This window comes from Empidonax traillii, unplaced genomic scaffold, assembly GCF_003031625.1.
Source record: "Empidonax traillii isolate 1590-97213 ecotype Southwest subspecies unplaced genomic scaffold, ASM303162v1 scaffold157:size2224338, whole genome shotgun sequence".
Lineage (NCBI taxonomy): Eukaryota > Metazoa > Chordata > Aves > Passeriformes > Tyrannidae > Empidonax > Empidonax traillii.
The window spans coordinates 745,603-762,660 of NW_020955350.1; the positions used below are offsets into that span (position 1 = coordinate 745,603).

At 38.4% G+C, this 17,058-nt stretch overlaps 1 protein-coding gene across 1 annotated transcript in view; it reads left to right on the top strand.

Annotated features, from left to right (window-relative positions):
- The window catches only part of MRPL13 (mitochondrial ribosomal protein L13), a 31,401-nt gene that overhangs the window by 12,148 nt on the left and 2,195 nt on the right, over nt 1-17,058 (top strand). The window contains exons 5-6 of the mRNA XM_027884917.1: nt 2,566-2,652; nt 2,988-3,109. Of these exons, the coding sequence (XP_027740718.1) occupies nt 2,566-2,652; nt 2,988-3,109 (209 nt within the window). The remainder of the gene's footprint in view (nt 1-2,565; nt 2,653-2,987; nt 3,110-17,058) is intronic.

Below are 17,058 nucleotides of genomic sequence, written 5' to 3' on the forward strand. Positions count from 1 at the left end.
AGAAATTTTTTAGTGTAAGAGTGTTGAAAAAGTGAAACAGCTGTCCCAGAGAAGCTGTGAGTGCCCCATCCCTGGAAGTGTTCAAGGTCAGGTTGAATGGGGCTTTTGCCAACCTGGTCTAGTGGAAGATTTCCCTGCTGATTGCAGGGATTGGACTAATTGACCTTCAAAAGTCCCTTCCAACCCAAACTGTTCTATGGCTCCATGATTTGCCTGGCAGTAAAAAATGGTTTGTGCTTCACGTGAGCATGAGTTTTCTGTGCAAGGTCTTGTGGTTATGAACTTCTTGCATGTGTAAGAGGGCAGGGAAAGGCAAATAAATTCTTGAACAGCAGGGAGATTGGCAGATGTGCCACAGCATGCTTTGGATCATGCTTACTGCATTTAGCATACTTACCTACAGAAACCATTATTGGGTATGTGATTATCCATAATCATTCATTATCTATTAGCATTCTTCAAGCCCTGTTTTTATGTAAGTCTGTCACAACCTGAGCTTGTCAGTGCTGCAGTGACTGTACACAACATTGAAAGTATTTCTGCATTGTTAAAACTTGAGGATATAAAATCAGCCATTCTTTACAGAGTGGATTTTTTTTTTTAATAGGCACATTTTTACTACTGAACTGTTCTCTTTGTAATGTGACTAGAAAAATCAGAACATATCCACCAGTCAGAAGTATCTTCAACCAGAACAGACCAGCTGTTCTACCACACTGGTTCATTTCAACAGGTGTCTGTGCCACGTGCTGCAGAGGAGGATCAAAAACCAGACATGAGCACTGGTTGTTTGAAGAAATAAAATATTGAACTTAATGTTCATTAAAGTATTTTTAAGTCTCTTTTCGTTGGACTGAAATCATGAAATAACTAACTCTGTGCATCTGTAGGTCAAAGGTCACTTGTTGGAGGACCGTGTGTGTACAGTTTAGTCTAAGAAGTTAACACTGGTTCTATCAGAGTTTGAAGTTAAAAGTAATTTTTAGGTAAAAAAATCCCCACAGGTAATATGTTGTGAAGTCTCTAGGTTTGTTGGTTTAGATCTTATATATTTTGATCTTTCATTTGCTATAGGGAAAAATGCTGGATAGAAAGGAAAATAAGTGTACAAAATGAAAATTACTAATGGTAATAGGGCTTTTAACATCTGTGTATTTTTTTGTATTGTTCTGGTGTCTCACCTGATTGTCAGCATTCAGTGAAGTAAAACAGTGAAGGTTCATTTTCTGTCTTCATCCTGCCTTTGTCTAAGCCCATGGTATACTGACCTAAATAAACTGCAGTTTGCTCTACAAGCATGAATAGTTTTTATCCCTAAAAAGCATTAGTTTTCATCTTCGGTTTTTCATAGGTGCATATTAATTTTTATTAAAGAAGTTATCAACACTATGGATTATTCTGCCTGACCTATTTCTTCTGTTATCTTGATTTATAGTACTTGTCCACGGATCTGTGGTCCCGGCTGCATAACACCTGAAAATCTATCTTAACTACGTGGTTCCAGCTGGGAACTCAGTGATTGTCTCTAAAATTTCAATTGAATTCCTTTGGTTAATTTTTAAAAAGAAGCAACTTGGCTCAGTACACTTTCCAAAACGTGCAGATGCTTGGGAGGTTTGTTTGTGCTTTGTGCCCTACACTTCAGTGTGTCTTATTGACATGAGCTTAACCTTTCACTAAGTGTGCCTGGGTAGTTTCTGATTTAGAGACAGTTTATGTCCAGGTGGCTTGGAGCACACATTTTACTTACAGAATTTCACGTAGGTCTACCCCTAAATGCTTTGCTGTCCTTTGTAAAGCCCTTTGTGTCTCCTGCAGTTGTGTGCCTTGTTTTACGTGTACAAATGTTCCCCGTCTGGGTGAATTCCATAACAATGTGTTTTGTATTTAAATTAGAGGCATCTATACTGGAGTCCAAGAGAAAATGCTGTTTAACTTTGTTTACTTTTCACTGAGCATCATTTAGTGTAGATGTACAAATTCTATTCATTCCTGATGCTCAGAAGTGAGATTGTTCATCTGGAACTAATCAATTATAAATATATATATAGTATGTGCATAATGGAGTGTGTTGGTATGTCAGCTTTGCTTAAGATACAAAACATTAATTATAAAGCAGTTTCAAACATAGCAAATTACACTGTTAAACTAGTCACTGGGAACACTTGGGAGATGTGTTAGAGCCTATTTTTTTTTTCCTCAATAATATGTATATATAAATGTGCAATACAGTATGGAGTTACCACAAGCTTCTCAGTTCTTTTTGAAGTTGAATGATCATATGCAATCAGCCACAATGCTAAATATAGCTCTTAACTTTCTAAGCTGAAGTTTTCTAGATGGCTGTTAGAGTAACTGTTTATATGATGGGGAGTAAGTAGTTCTTTTTTTAACGTTAAGTCTAGAGCACCTGCTGAATGTGGTGTCAGAGTTCTTCAGCATGGAAAAGGATGACTGGAAAAAGGTTCAGTGACTAATGAAAAGGACAAGAGGGAAACACAGCTTACCTTTTTCATATTATCTATAACCTGTCTGATTATTTGGTACCATGTTATCTTTCCACAGATTGTTAAACTGACTGTTTATAGAATGCTTCCAAAACACCTTCTGAGAAGAACTCTGATGCAGAGGCTACACCTGTTCCCAGAGGATGTGAGTAGTCTTGCAGTTACATTTTCATTCATGTGGGATTTGGAGGTGAAGAGGGAATGTTAGTGATAGCACTTGTGTCATAAAAAGGTAAATGAAAAAAGAGTCAAGCTGATTTTTTTAATATATCTATATGTAGTTGAAATGTTGATGCTTTTTTCTTTATTATTTCACAAAACTGTGAGATCCGTGACATGTGTGAGATTGTCTTCAGATATTTAGTTCAAACACTTAGCATGAAGAATGCAGTAGTGTTGACAAATTTTGGTCTGTCTTTGGCGGGAGTGGTGTTGGTTTTTAAACAGTCAGATAGTTAAGATCGTTCTCACCTGCCTCAGGTTATTCCAGAAGATATACAGAAGAACCTTCTACAAGAGATTCCTCAGCCACGTGAAGTCCCCAAGAGGTTAGATGAATATACACCGGAAGAAATTGCTGCCTTTCCAAGGGTTTGGACTCCGTAAGTATCTTAGATTTTTTTTTTTTTTTTTTTTAAAGGACAGTTTGAGTGAATACATGTTCTATAGCCTCCCACACTATTAGTAAGAAAAAAAAGTAATGATTTTTCTGTTTATGTCATCTCTTTTTGGAGAGAGGACATCATTAAAACAAGGAACAGTGATTGCTACATTTTTTTTATTTCTGGCCTTTCTTTTAATGAGAAAAGCTTTACTTGAAGTCATGTTTTCAACTTTTTACTTCATCAAAATGAGTTGAGTAAAAAACTTCATGACCCCATTTGAGCTGTATGTGCTCTGTAATGCATAACTCTGGCTCTGTAAGCTTTCAAAAGCTTATTAAAATCAGTTGTTCTTAGGCTTCTCGTTCTGTATGAAACTAAAACAAAGTCTGTGTGTCAATTGTGTGTAATCAAGGCACTGTGTTACAGTCTGTGTTGAAGAGAACAGAATCCAGTAAATGCTTCAAGTCCTCTTCGGGGCTGAAACGGGGTCATTGGGTTTGACATTTTCTAACCTGTGTTAGTTATACAAATTGTTAACTTTGCTTTTATCCTCACTACTGGATGGAGCTGAAGATGCTGGTATGTCCTGGTTCCTATGAGATTTCAGTGGATTAGCCCTGAAGAAATTTACACTCCACACCAATGACCAGAATTCTGTAGTACATGAGAGTAAGGCTGATAAGCCTCTCCTGTCATGTGGCACGTTATAGTTTTGTATAATTGTTTTTAATGTCAAAACTTATAAAGACTCTCTCATGATAATCTAGCACTGAATGGGGAGCTGGCACTTAGCTTAGCTAACTAAGTGGGAGTATCTGTATTGTCCAAGGAAATGGTGTTATGTTGCCAGAGCTTTTGAAATGCACTTTGTCCCCCTGCACTGCCATAGTCTTGGCTGAGTTCATCTCCTTAGCACTGGGACACCTTAATTGTGTTGACTTGTAGGTGTGTGTGGCAGAGGACAAGTAAACTTGATGCCATCTAATTTAGTTATTGCTGTCAAACTAAGTTCGCTAATATCTTCATCATAGAATTGAGATGGCTACTTCAGCATGTTGATCCTTGAGGAAAATCAGCAGATACAACCACTACTGAAGCTAGAATTCCCCTCCTGTCATTTCTTGGAACCATTCCCTCTGGAGGGATTCAAAGCACAGGGATAATAGCCATTCCCTTTTTTTATATTTCTCTCCTCTACAGTCTCATCCAGACTGATTGCTGGTAACTGCTATCTGTATACAATCTTTTTACTCCATGCCACTTATGGAGGTTAGGGAATGCTGCTGCCTTACAAACCCTGCAGCTGCAGCAGATTTGGAGGCTTTCAGCTCAGGAGATCATAGTGCTTCTCCTGTGGGAGGGCTGGGGAGCTCAAGTACGTAATCTGGTGAGAAGAACCAGAGGAACAGATGCACCTGAGAGGAGAGGAATGAAATAGTGGGTCTAAAATGAGTGTGAGAGAATGCCAGAGAGAGTTAGTGGGGTCTAGGTTGGGTAGAGAAAAACAGAGGGGAATTTGGGAGAATTTTAATGCTCTTGAGTTGAGAGACTGGGCCAGAATTTTCCCTTCAGTCAGCTACTTCATCTAGAGCCACTTTTAAAGGCAGGAAGGCATATCTAACACTGCTGCCATAGCTTTGCTGCGCTGGACTTTAGTCCTACCTTCTTTTCTGTGCTCAGGAACTGGTAAGACCTGGCAGAGAGGTAAGAGTGAAGATGGTTATCTACTGTCTCTCCCCCAGCCTCAGGGCTCATCACTGTTGTAATTTCAGGTTTCTTGTTCTGGCCTGCAATCAGACCATTGTGAATCTCAGATATTAGTGTCAGATAGCTACGTTTTAATTTAGCCTTCAGCTCACTTTTTTTAGCAGTTTTGATGTTGGGAAGAGTTTCCAATTTGAAATAATGAGAAAAATAACAATGCTTTTCCTGTCTGAGGGAGTAAGTGTATTGTGATTCTGTAGCATTCAGAGTGCTACGTGGGGAAGGGTTTAGTTGTGAAATAAAAGATAAAGAAATGAGCATATTTGGTAAAATAACTTTCTGATGTGGTAAGTAAAATAGAGAAGTCTGTAAAGGGGACTCAGGGTGAATTGTAGCAGTCACTGTTGCCAGCAGGAGTGTCTAGAATAGACAGCTTTGCACCAAACTCACTAGAAGAAAGGTTGTATGAATGTCTAGCTGTAACAGACTCTGTCTTCTGAGCTTTTTCAGTGTGTGAACCCATGGAACAAGTAGTTTTTGCATTACTCCTTTGAAAGACTGTAGAAGTGACAAAGATTGAAGTATTTACATATTCTTTTTAGGGGAATATAATAAAAACATTCTTCTAAAAAACAGTCAAAAGAGAAGACAGATTTGTTCAACAAACCAAAGAGTTAAAATATCATTGTATAAATATGATAATTTGAGATACACCAAAAAAAAAAACAACTACCTGACATTATTTGAGAAGAGAAAATGTGAAGGGAACATGAGTTATTTTTGGAAATCCAAGTATTGCAGAAACACACATGTATCTCAGAATGAAAAACTGACTCTGTTTGGGTTCCTCATCATTTTATTCTTTCCAGCTGACAGGATGCCCGGAGAGATTTTAGAATCTCCAGCCATGGAGATGTTTTGAACTCACTGCGCGGTTCCTGAGCAACCTGATGTAATGTTGAAGTTAGTCCCGCTTTGAGTGTGGTCCTTTCAGATGCAGATTTTTCTATGGTTCTTTATGTATGATGAAAGTAAACAAACACAGATAGCAAAATAGATTAGTATTTTAATAAATTGTGTTAAAGAACCCCAGTGCACAGGTTGCTAGTAGTGTTGGTCCTGTTTGGCTTTTCCTTGGGCTATTGTTTGTTGTTCTGTTCTAGGATCTTAGTTCCCTGTGTGAGAACAAACACATGGTGCTAAAATGAGTAGCCTGTTCATGTCCTCTGTGTCCTGCATTCTGCATTTGGGATGTAAAAAGCCTTGTTTAGACGTGGGTATGTGAGCTTCTGCAGAACCCATAGATAGCTTCCAAGCAGTAAGAGTAATCCTTGCAATAAACCAGAAAATGAAGGATGCAGAAAAGGTATAAACTTTCTTTTTTTTCTTCAGATGGTTTTATTAATTCTTCTTGCCTTATGTGACTTTTGTTTTTAATTATTATTTATCTTCCATGAAGTTCTGAGCCTGGTCACCACCTTGTTTAACAAAGGGTAGAGGTTCAAAAAGGAGCTAAATACCTCTGAGAGTGATTTAAAAAAGGAGGAATTATAGGGTAACAGTGTTTGTGGTTCATCTTCTTTCTACAGAAAAAAAAAAAGTTGATACCAGCCTTTTAAAATAACTATGCTTTAATGAAAAAGTTCAATTGAAAAGCATAGCTTGCTTAAAGGTATGTAAGACTATAAATATAGGTAAACACAATTACAAGTAGAAATTAATCTTTAAGGTTTTACATTAAAACTTACACCCAAGAAATGTACCTCACCATATGTAGAACAGCCATAAGCTGGATAATAGGGAATGAATGTATATAACTGAATTTATATGAGAAATTACTAATACTAGGAGGAAAATACCCTTTTTCTCTTTAATCTGAAATAATAATGCAAATCATTTTCATTTGGAATGTGAAGACAACATGGTCAATGCTGCTAACAAGCTCATTGGACTTTTAACCTATATTTTATATCTAAATGTCTTGCTGTAGTTATGTTTTTAAAGGCTGTTTTGCTGGTAATTGGAGACTCACCCACCACAGAGAAATATGCAATATCCATGTGGAACTCTCTAAAACAGAGGAAGTTTTTAAGAAAAGCACAGGTCTGGTGTGGAAACCCAGCAAATCATTTGGTGTCCAGAGTGGAGAGCGTTCCCATCACCCTTCCTTCCACCACAGCAGAGTTCATAATGGGGCATCAAGGAGGATCCTGTTCCATGAAAGTGGAGAATTAAATGTCAGAATATTTCTAGTCAGAGAGACTTTCTTTGAGCATTCTTTCCTTTTACCCATAATGGGAACCAACTGACTTTCCAACTTGTGCAGAGGTTCCTACTTAGATCCTCCATGGAGAGGTATGAAGTTTAGTGTGGTGTAGATACAGGAAAGTTAAATTATGTCTTTTCCAGACATACTTCGAGGGGGGAAAGATCAGAAACTGGTTTCTCTGACAAAGTTTGAATTTGTACTATGAATGAAACGTTTATTTCAACTGTTTGAAGTTTCAGATTTTATGTCTTTTAAATGAGTTTTAAATAGAAATCATCACAGAATTTACCAGTCACATATGACTAAGCAAACAATTCTGTTCCGTGAAAGCAAGGACACATCAGATTCATGGGGGAATTTTCCTGTTATATACCATTTGAAAGTTGTTTTACTGTCTGGGTATATATATGTTTTGAGACATTTTTAAAGTCAGGAAATTGTTTTTCAAGAAGTATTTAAATAAGAATGTTACCAGATATATGGAGCAGCAGCTCTGTGTTGGTGCAGTGAGGTGGATGCATTCCTGAGAGTTTCCCTTAAGAAAGCAGAGCCATCTGATTTGTAGGAGTGTGCTCGGGCTGGTGCTGCCGCATACTGAGCTCCTGTTCCACTGCCAGCCCTCCCGGGAACTCCCCTCGGGCCAGACAGCCCCTCCCTTGGCCTTTCGGGGGATAAAAAAGTTCTTGAACGCTTTTGATGGTTTTAAAACTTGATGTATTGTAAACTCTGAAATCTGGTTCAAGAAAACCAAACACCTTTTTAGTGTTTATTTTTCTGAGCAACTTGCCTGATTTCCGCCCCCATCCATACACCCTGCTTTGGGGCAGCGGAATGCAGAACCTGGTCTGAAGCTGTAATTTTGTTTCAGCTGAGCAGGATGGGCTGGGCAGGGTCCCAATACTGACACTGCATGTCATCCCCACGCCATGGCACACAGATTCCTGGTCATTCATCAGCAACACTCCGTGGCTTTGAAAGCAGAGAATCACAATGTTCTCAGGAAGAAAAGTTTGTAGGTGATGAAACACAAGTGTGTTGGGTGCCTGTGAACTGCAGGTGGCTCTGATAATGCTTGTGCACATTCTGTGCTAAAGATAACTTTTACTTCCAGTTCCACTCTGGTTTTGTGTCCTTAAAACCAGCCTTGCCAGACTCAACCAAACAGAAGCCAACTGTCATGTTCCCAGCAAACAAACTTGTGGGCCTTGGTAAACAGAAGGGCTTTTGGATTCAGAGATCCTCTCAGCCACAGCTGCCCTTTGTGTTCGTTTTCTTACAAGAGCTGCAGCAATAATTGTCTTGCACAATTCTACAATTTCGAGTGTAAATTCCTATTTTTAGTTACCCACGTTATTTCTGGGATGGAGTAGCAGAGCTGAAGAAGCCAGGGATATGCTGGTTATGTGGCTGAAATGGTGTTGTAAACAGTACTTTTTCTATATGCAAGATGCTGATGGGGTTTTTATGAGGGTTTTTTACCTGTTAATGTCTTCAGATAACTTCACAAAGAGCCAACACCAAATGACACCTCACATTATACTGCATAAGGAAATTATATTTGGAGTATTTTCAGTGATGTGCTGTAGTTACAAATTATAACTTGCAGTTATTACTAAGTTTATAAAATGCGCTTTTTTCTACAATGAATTATAAGATAAATAAAGGAAAACTTGTGGGATTGGTTACTCTAGTTATATGGAGAAGTGCAGAGGGAAAGCCATGAAGATCTCTTCCAAAGATGGGAAGGTCTTGAGCTATATTTATAAGGACCATCTTGAGTCTATTTATTGGCCTTTAAAAAATCAGTACTAAAGTAGGTATTTCTGCAGTGTTTTTCTTAGTTCCTGCTTAGTTGTAGAATGTGTCTGCAGCTTTTTGGGGTTTGAATTCCATGTGCCTCGCACGGTAATATTTGGTTCTTATTTTGGGCTGGGAAACAAGTACTACCCAGAACTTGAGTGCTCATCTTCTCTCATAAAGCAGGGCTGGCATGTATCAGTGCTGAGAGAAGAGGTGGCCAACACAAACTTCTGTAAAAGACTGGAGCCAGTCTTACTTTTTCCAAAAAACAAACTATAAACTAAGAGGAAACCCTCCTGCCAGTACAGCCCAGTTCTGTTCCAGTGTACTCTTCGAGGAATCCCTGTGGAGGTTCATTTTCTTTGGCTTTTTTGGTTCTCATTAGGAATTATATTTACTATCTGGATATCATTAACCCCCAGTAAAATCTAGGAACTATCACTGGTGACTTTTTTTAATAGTAAGTGCATAAAAACGTCTTGGGATTTTGTGTAACATTTTGTTTAACAGGAGATTTGAAGGTTGAAGGTAACCAAGTCTCACACTTCAGACTACCAGAGCTGGATCTAAATTCCTGTGGACAAAAAGCCACACAGATACTTAAGAAGCAAATTTCTCTGACCTACATGAGGTTTTAACCGCAGGCAGCAACTGGACACTAATTGAGAAGGGTCAGGAGCTCAATCATCTTAAAAATCCAACAAATTCCTGTTTAGATTGTTTAGCCGATTGAAATTAATTCCTGGCTTTTCTCTGGCATACCTGAAACATATCAGTGCTGCTGATTCCCATACCCTTTACCTGGGGGCAGCTGACATCTTATCTAAAACTAGAGTTGAAGGTCAGAGATAATAAATGGTAACTGGGGCCTTTTACTTGAGCTGTCTGAAGAGGCTCACAAAAAGAAAGTTCTGAAGCTGCTTTTTCCTTCCCTTAAAATCTGTTGTTGGATCTCGTATCTGAGAGTAGAAACTAAATTAATGGGAATTTGACAAGCAGTAGGAAAATGGTTGTAAATGATACTGTTGAACTACTTGCCCAGATGAAATTAGAGTTAGATTATTTTTTAATTGCTCTTTTATAAATGTCTAGATTTCCTTTTTTTCACTTGTGGTGCTGACAGCAAGTCTGGAAAATATTTCACCATTTCTTCACCCAGTTCTCTGTTTATTTGAAGAATAACGTAATTCTTTGTCCAAAGCCAAGTGAGCAATGCTGTTCCTTCTACAGTCTTACAGATTTTAGCAGAATATATCACTTAAAAAGAAATCTTTCATTTGCAGAAAGCATCATCATACCAAGATGAAATTTACGTGTGCTTTGCATTGATTTAATTTAAATCATTTTCCAGACAGAAATCATGTAATGCAGGTCAAAATCTGGGAATTACAGTAATTTTCAAACATCTTAGATCAGTTTTGCATAATTTGTTTTTACAGAAACTGGGTTGTAACCACTTTATTTTAAATTCTAATAAGCCATTCTTAATTTCACTAAGAGTACCTAAATGCACATAGCATTGGTTTAGGTAACTTGACTTAAGGACACTTCTTAAAAATTTAAGCAAGTGCTAGTTTTATGTAGAAAAAACCAAAATAAGGTGCAGCTGAGGACCACAAAAGATAAATCTGAAGTGTTTGTGCAGAAGAGGGTTAGTCAGAGGGTTAGTGGCTGTCCTGTCATAGCAGTATTTTCTTTTCTTACTCTGTTTTGTTACAAAATGCAGCTTCTGTAACTGTGGTTTATTTTCCAAGGAAAATCAGTTATACTTGTAGAAATGCTTTTTAGACAAGATAATAGTCTGCATGAGAACTACACCAACATGGAAAAGGCTCTTGTGCCCCAAGCAGAGCAGATTCATGGTTTAGGATAGGCCACGGTGGTCACTGGAAATTTAATGATAGTTTAAATCTCATTAGCTGTTTCATTGATTATTTTACCAGAGGCACAAAGCTACCCTGGGGTAGTAGGTACACCTTGACTAGAAAAACGATTCTTCTCCCCCCCAGCTCCAAACTGTTGATATTTGAGTACAACCACATAATTTGGTTTTACAGAGAATGACAACCATGTCTAATCCTTGGTTTTTGATTTACTAGTGTGGTTAGTGAAAAAGATGAAATGTATTCAGAAATGCCCTTTAGCTATAGTGCACTTACCTAATACCTATTGACTTTGGCTCAGCTTGTGAAGTGTACCTGAAAAATATATTTATTTCTTTTGTGTCAGAGTTTACAGTAAATTTTGGTCTATGTTGAAGTTTGTCCATAAGAAGGAGTCTTAAGATAACTCAAAATTTCATAGTTTATTCATAAATTAACCCTAAAATGTGTGCCAGATGGACCACAAATTTCATGCTGCGTGTACTGTGCATGAGTTTTATACAAAAAATAATTATTTGGAACCTTTTGTTATGAGAAAAGACTAAAACCCACCTACTGCCCTTAATAAGGGGATATGAAGGATAAGCAATAAAACTATCCTGTGTAAGCAAATGACTGTCATCAGTTAGCAATAATTCCACATTTGGGTGATTGTGATTTCCATAATTATGAAGAAAAGCATTGCAGTAATACAGATCCAGCGTGCCTCCTGCCTCAGAGTAATTGGATCAAACAGTGGCTGAGGGCTAAATACTAAGTGGCATGATCAGTCCACAAAATCTTTTCACTAATTGGTCTTCCCTTTCTGTTATCTCTTTGAAACTATTGTTTATAAACTCCCCTAAACAAAACATTTATGAACCAGGATATCACTGGTTAACTACTTTGAAAAATTAGGGGTAGTTTAGAAATACTTTAACATCAATTAAACTATATTTCTTTGTGTGCTTTAGTTTTTCAGCCAAGGTTGGAAAGATTTTATCCTTGTTTCTTAAAATTCTGGAAATTTGTGTAAGAAAATCACGGAGAACTTCTGTAAAACTACGCTGAAGACTCCTTCAGTTGTTTTGGGAACTCTCTACTGTTCAGCAGGAAACAGGGTGGGGGAAAGTGAAAGAAAAAAAAAAAAAAACGGAAAAAAATCTATCATAGCAGCGAGGGACCTAAAACCCTTTGGCATGAGTTACTCTTAAAACATTTTGATAACTGCAAGTTAAGACTGATACTTTTTGGGGTTTGTTTTTGATGGATAACCCTTGCAAATGGGAAGCCTACCACATATAAAACTTTTCAAGTAATAGGGAGCATTGTGAAGACTGTGAATGGAAGGGATGGATGTGCCTTTCATACAGGATGTTTATTAATTTTTAGGGGAGGGGTTAATGCGTCTGGAGTGGTTTCTGTCATTCATGGAAGCAGTAATATCTTAACAGAATTCTATCCTTTTCAACTTTTGCTCTTGTAACCTCTGCTCCCATCTCTGTCAGTTTATTAGCATGGGGCATTACTTAGCCCTAGGGCACTGACCTTTTGCAGTGCTGAAGCACAAGGGTAGATCCTTTCTGAACACTCTTTTTCATTGCTGGTGAGATTGCAGAAAGTCCAGGGAACCCCAGCCCTCTGGGTCACGTTCTCCAGTGGTGAAATAATTGCCCACAGGTGAAGAGAAAAATGCAATCTGAGATCTTCAAAGCTTCCACCCCAGGTGTGCATTGCCGAGTTAAGAGCAGGTATTGACAGGTCACTCCTGCAGCACTGACAGTCCTATTCCTCAGCAGAGGCAGGTTTGAAAACATTAGTTAGCAGTCATCAATGCAGGCTTGTAACCACACAAATGACTGTAGTTAACTCCATGAAATTTGACTTCATACAACTTGTTTTGAAGAGTATTAGACAATGCAGCATAAGAACAAAGCAGTGTGCATAGGGATTGTTTATGGAGAGATGACTGGCCAGGGGTTTTGAGTTTGAAAGAAGGTAGGGTCATGTTATTAAGTGCTATTTATCAGCAGCATATCGTTGAAGAAACTAGGCAGGTGTGTAAATTCTTTTGGAAGAAGAAGGAAGGACAAGGTCTACCATAAATTATATGGTAGAAAATATATAGCTAATCCCAATGCATTTAGAAGTTCTAAAAAACAGAGTAATTTAGGTTAAGATATGGAGCTTTGAAGAGGTATTCTGAGTTATTAAAAATTAAGAGAAAATATTTTTAAAGGATTGTCGGGATTGTAAGATAACTGCTTTACATATAAAATAGACATTGTCATATATTACTCTAAAGCCTTAACCTTATCATTTCTTTGAGGTAAGTAATGCTATTTTTCACCTGTCTGCTGTAAGGACTGTATTATAAGGTGTTCTCTTGCTTGCCTAGAAATAAGGTGGTGAAGTTGTCCTGTATATTTTTGAAATCAGGTTAGTTGCAGTATAACACAGACTGTTGATCCCTCAGATTTGGCATTCACAGAGTAACACACACACATATACACCCCTTATTTTATTTTTTCTGAGGCTGTTTTACCTCTACAAAACATTACTAGGCAAAGAGAAACATCATTGCTGGAATGTGCTGACAAGAATTTAATAAAGATGAAACTGTGCAGCAAGTCTGTTCAGAGTTGATAGAAATAAATATTCACTCCAGGAGTTGAAAGTTGAGCACATTTAAGTATTGGAAAAGGTCTCTGTCCTGTCCACTTTGATAGGAAAAACCCCTGGAAGAGGACATTTCACATCACACTGAAAAGGATATTGAATGTTCTGTGGAGTGGGGGGTCCCATCGTAGTTGCAATTATACAAGTAGGTCTTTCTGTGTTGTTAGTTTCTGTTTGCCCTCTGAGATATTCAAAGGCTGAGGTCATAGCTTCACAAGCATTTTTTCCAGCAGGAAGGCTGAGTTTTAAATATCATCCATCACTTTTCCCGCCTTTCCATTCTGCTTGTGTGGCAACAGAATGAAGGATCAAGGAACTGACCTAGATTAAAGATCAGCTTGTTTTATGCAGCTGCACGAAGTGGTGTATGTTAGAATTGGTGAGAGTCATTAGGGAAGCACACGTATGGTCACCAAATTCAGTATTAATCAAACAGGTAGTCTAAGCTCCATGTGGAATAACTAGAATGGATTTTTAAGTAAAGTATTCTGGGGAAGTCCTAGTCCTGCCTTTCTTCACTGACTTTAGAGACAACTTGAAAAGACTTGCATCCTTGGGCTAAAGCTTGCCATTGTAAATTCTGTCTTCAGAATTTCTATGCAGATTTCACAGTTACAGTTTTGTCTGAAAAGCAATTTTAACTGCATTGTTGTACAGAAGACTAGGACTAAGTAGTTGGGAAGGACCTCTGGAGGTTATCTGGTCCAAACCCTTGGCTCAAGCAGGGCCACTTAGACTGTGGAGTCTCCATTCCATCCTTGGCAACAGTCCTGGGCAAATGGCTGTTTCTGGGCAATTTGCTCCAACGCTTGGTCACCCTCATAGTAAAAAAGTGTTTCCTGATGTTCAGATGGTACCTCCTGTGTTTCAGTTTGTGCCCATTTTCTCAGTCTTGTCAGTGTGCTCCGCTCAATCCTCTTCACATACTCCCTTCAGGTATTTATATACATCGGTGAGATCCTTCAGAGCCTTCCTTTCTCCAGGCTGAACAGTCAGAACCCTCTCAGCCTGGCTATGTAAGGTGTTCCAGTCCCATAATCCCACAATTAACTTTGTGGCCCTTTGTTGGACTCTGCAGTGTGTTCATGTCTGTCTTGTACTGGGGAGCCCAGAACTGGACACAGCACTCCAGGTGAGGCCTCACCAGCGCTGATCAGAGGGGCAGCATCACCTTCCTTGACTTGCTGGCAATACTTTGCCTAATGCAGCCCAGGATCACATTGGCTTTCTTGGCAGCAAGGGCACACTGCTGATTGATGTTCAACTTGGTGTCCGCCAGGACTACCAAATCATTTATATACCTGAGACATTTCCATACCTGAATTGTCCTCTCCAGGTAATCTTTTGCGCATCTTAATATATCTGAGTGGCTCTTACTTTGAGAAAGAGTAAGTCAGTTTTGTGATTCAGTGAGATTTCACAGATTGCTGTCAATGTTAAGTTGCCAAAAATAACCTGGATATTTAGGGTATCTTCAGAATCCCACAAGTATAGTACGTTATTTCTGAAAGTTTAAATAACCGTTCCATTTGATCCTTAATTCCACCAACATTTTGCATTTTCGGTGGATCCACCCTTTAACAGTTCTTCACAAGTGGACATTTTATCCTTTATATACAATGTGCAGTTTGCCTGTGATTTTCGTTACATTCAAATAATAGGTATGAAAAGACTTTCCAGATCTGCAATCAGGATTTTACATCAACTGTATTTGTCTTCTGATAGCTGTGAGTATGGATAAAAGTTGGGAGAATTTACAGAGTCACCGAATTGTTAGGGTTGGAGATCATCCAGTCCAACCCCCCTGCCCAGGCAGGGTCACCCAAAGCAGTGACACAGGAACACATCCAGGTGGGTTGTGAATGTCTCCAGAGAGGGAGACTCCATGACCTCCCTGGGCAGCATTAATGGATTTAAAAGCTGTAATCAGAGCATAGACCAGCTCTTTGGTTCCTTTTACTTAGTGGTAACATATTTGTTAAAGAGAGAAGCACTGACAGGCCTGGTGTAATGAACGGGATGTAATTTAATTTTCTGAGTATTTTGCCTAGAATTCGCTGAACTGTGTCTTAATGCTCTTTATGTGGAGTATAAAAATGTAAGTGGGACAGATATTTTTTACATGCTTTGGTGGCAGACATCTGCTGCAGAGACTAATGTTGCATATTTTCAGTGAACCCATAATACTTTGCCTTTCAGCACAGATTTCAGAGATTTCACATTCTGCTGCCTATTTCCCCTTGCCTTGGAGTCTGCTGTCAATATACAGCAAAGTGGGTTTTTTTCTCCCAAGAATGTTACTTTAAAAAAAAAAAAAAAAAAAGAGAGAGAAGCAGCTCTGTGAAGTCTTGCCTTTGGGTGAATTTCTGAACTGTCTCTTCTAGGAGATAGCATTTCCTTTGTTCCAAATGCGTAAACTCGGGGCTTTGTTGAGGAAGGGCAAAAGCACTGCCATCGAAGAACACTCTTGCATGGATTTATGTAATTTATCAATGAGCACTTTATCCACTGGTGTTCACAAGTAATTCATAATTCTCTCTGAGTAGACAAGGTTTTTGTGGGTTCATACTCTTTGTCTGACAAAGTGCCTATAACACTTTTGCCAAAGGCAGAGTTTTTCAAGGCTTAGCTTTCCTAGTGCCAAGGACTGTTCAAAAGCAGTCCAAAAGCCAAGTACCATGCATAAAAGTGTGCATAAAAGCCTACTGTGGCAATAGAAAGGGCTTTAAAAACTGTTGTATTTGTTCACACAAGTGTTTCAGTGTAGAAAATCCTGCCTTTAAGCTTCATTAACTTTGTAAGACTGCAAACTAAGAGTCCAGTGTTTCATGCATTTAACTTTTAAGACAATGGGCAATAAAGTTGAAATGCAGATTACAAACAAGAAAGAAAAAAATAGATTTTCACCCCAGAACAACATACTGTGAGACCCGTAGTTCTGCAGCACTCAAGCATAATCCTAGAGTGAAGTTTTAAGTGAGCTATTCATAGAAAAATGCAAAATCCTTGGAGCAACACACAAGAGGATGAATTGGCCTATGAAAAAACCAGAGTAATAACTGTAAACTGGAAGACAAGGATGTCTTTGCCATACTGCGTTGCCTAAAATCTTTCAGCACTGCCCACCCATCTAGGATGGATGCAGTGATAAAACTTTTAAGTGATTGCTGATAGTTTTTCAAGATCCTGCACTCTTACTACTCCACCAACAGTTTGATACAATGAAATACCTATTCTGGTGTGCGTGGGTGAGATCTAAGTAACCAAATGTGGAACGGCTGAGGAGTTGAACTAAATGATCTTTAAGATTCCTTCCAACCCAAACCATTCTGTGATTCTATGAATATGTGCAAGTAGTGAAATCCTGGATTCTGTGAAGTGTTTCTTGGCTTTCCTGTGTGTACCAGCCATCAACCATTGAGTATATTCAAGTCTAACATTAAGTACCTAAACAACATCTACGGTGATTACAGCAGTTCTGTCTTGTACAAAAGCTACAAGTTCAAGTGTTAAGACAGAATAGGGCATTTAAAGGGGAAACAAAGAAGCTTTGTGATTCATCACACTATGAACACTAACTCTTCTTTATGGTTGTTCTGTAAAATTGATACAATTATCAAATTTTATAGAAT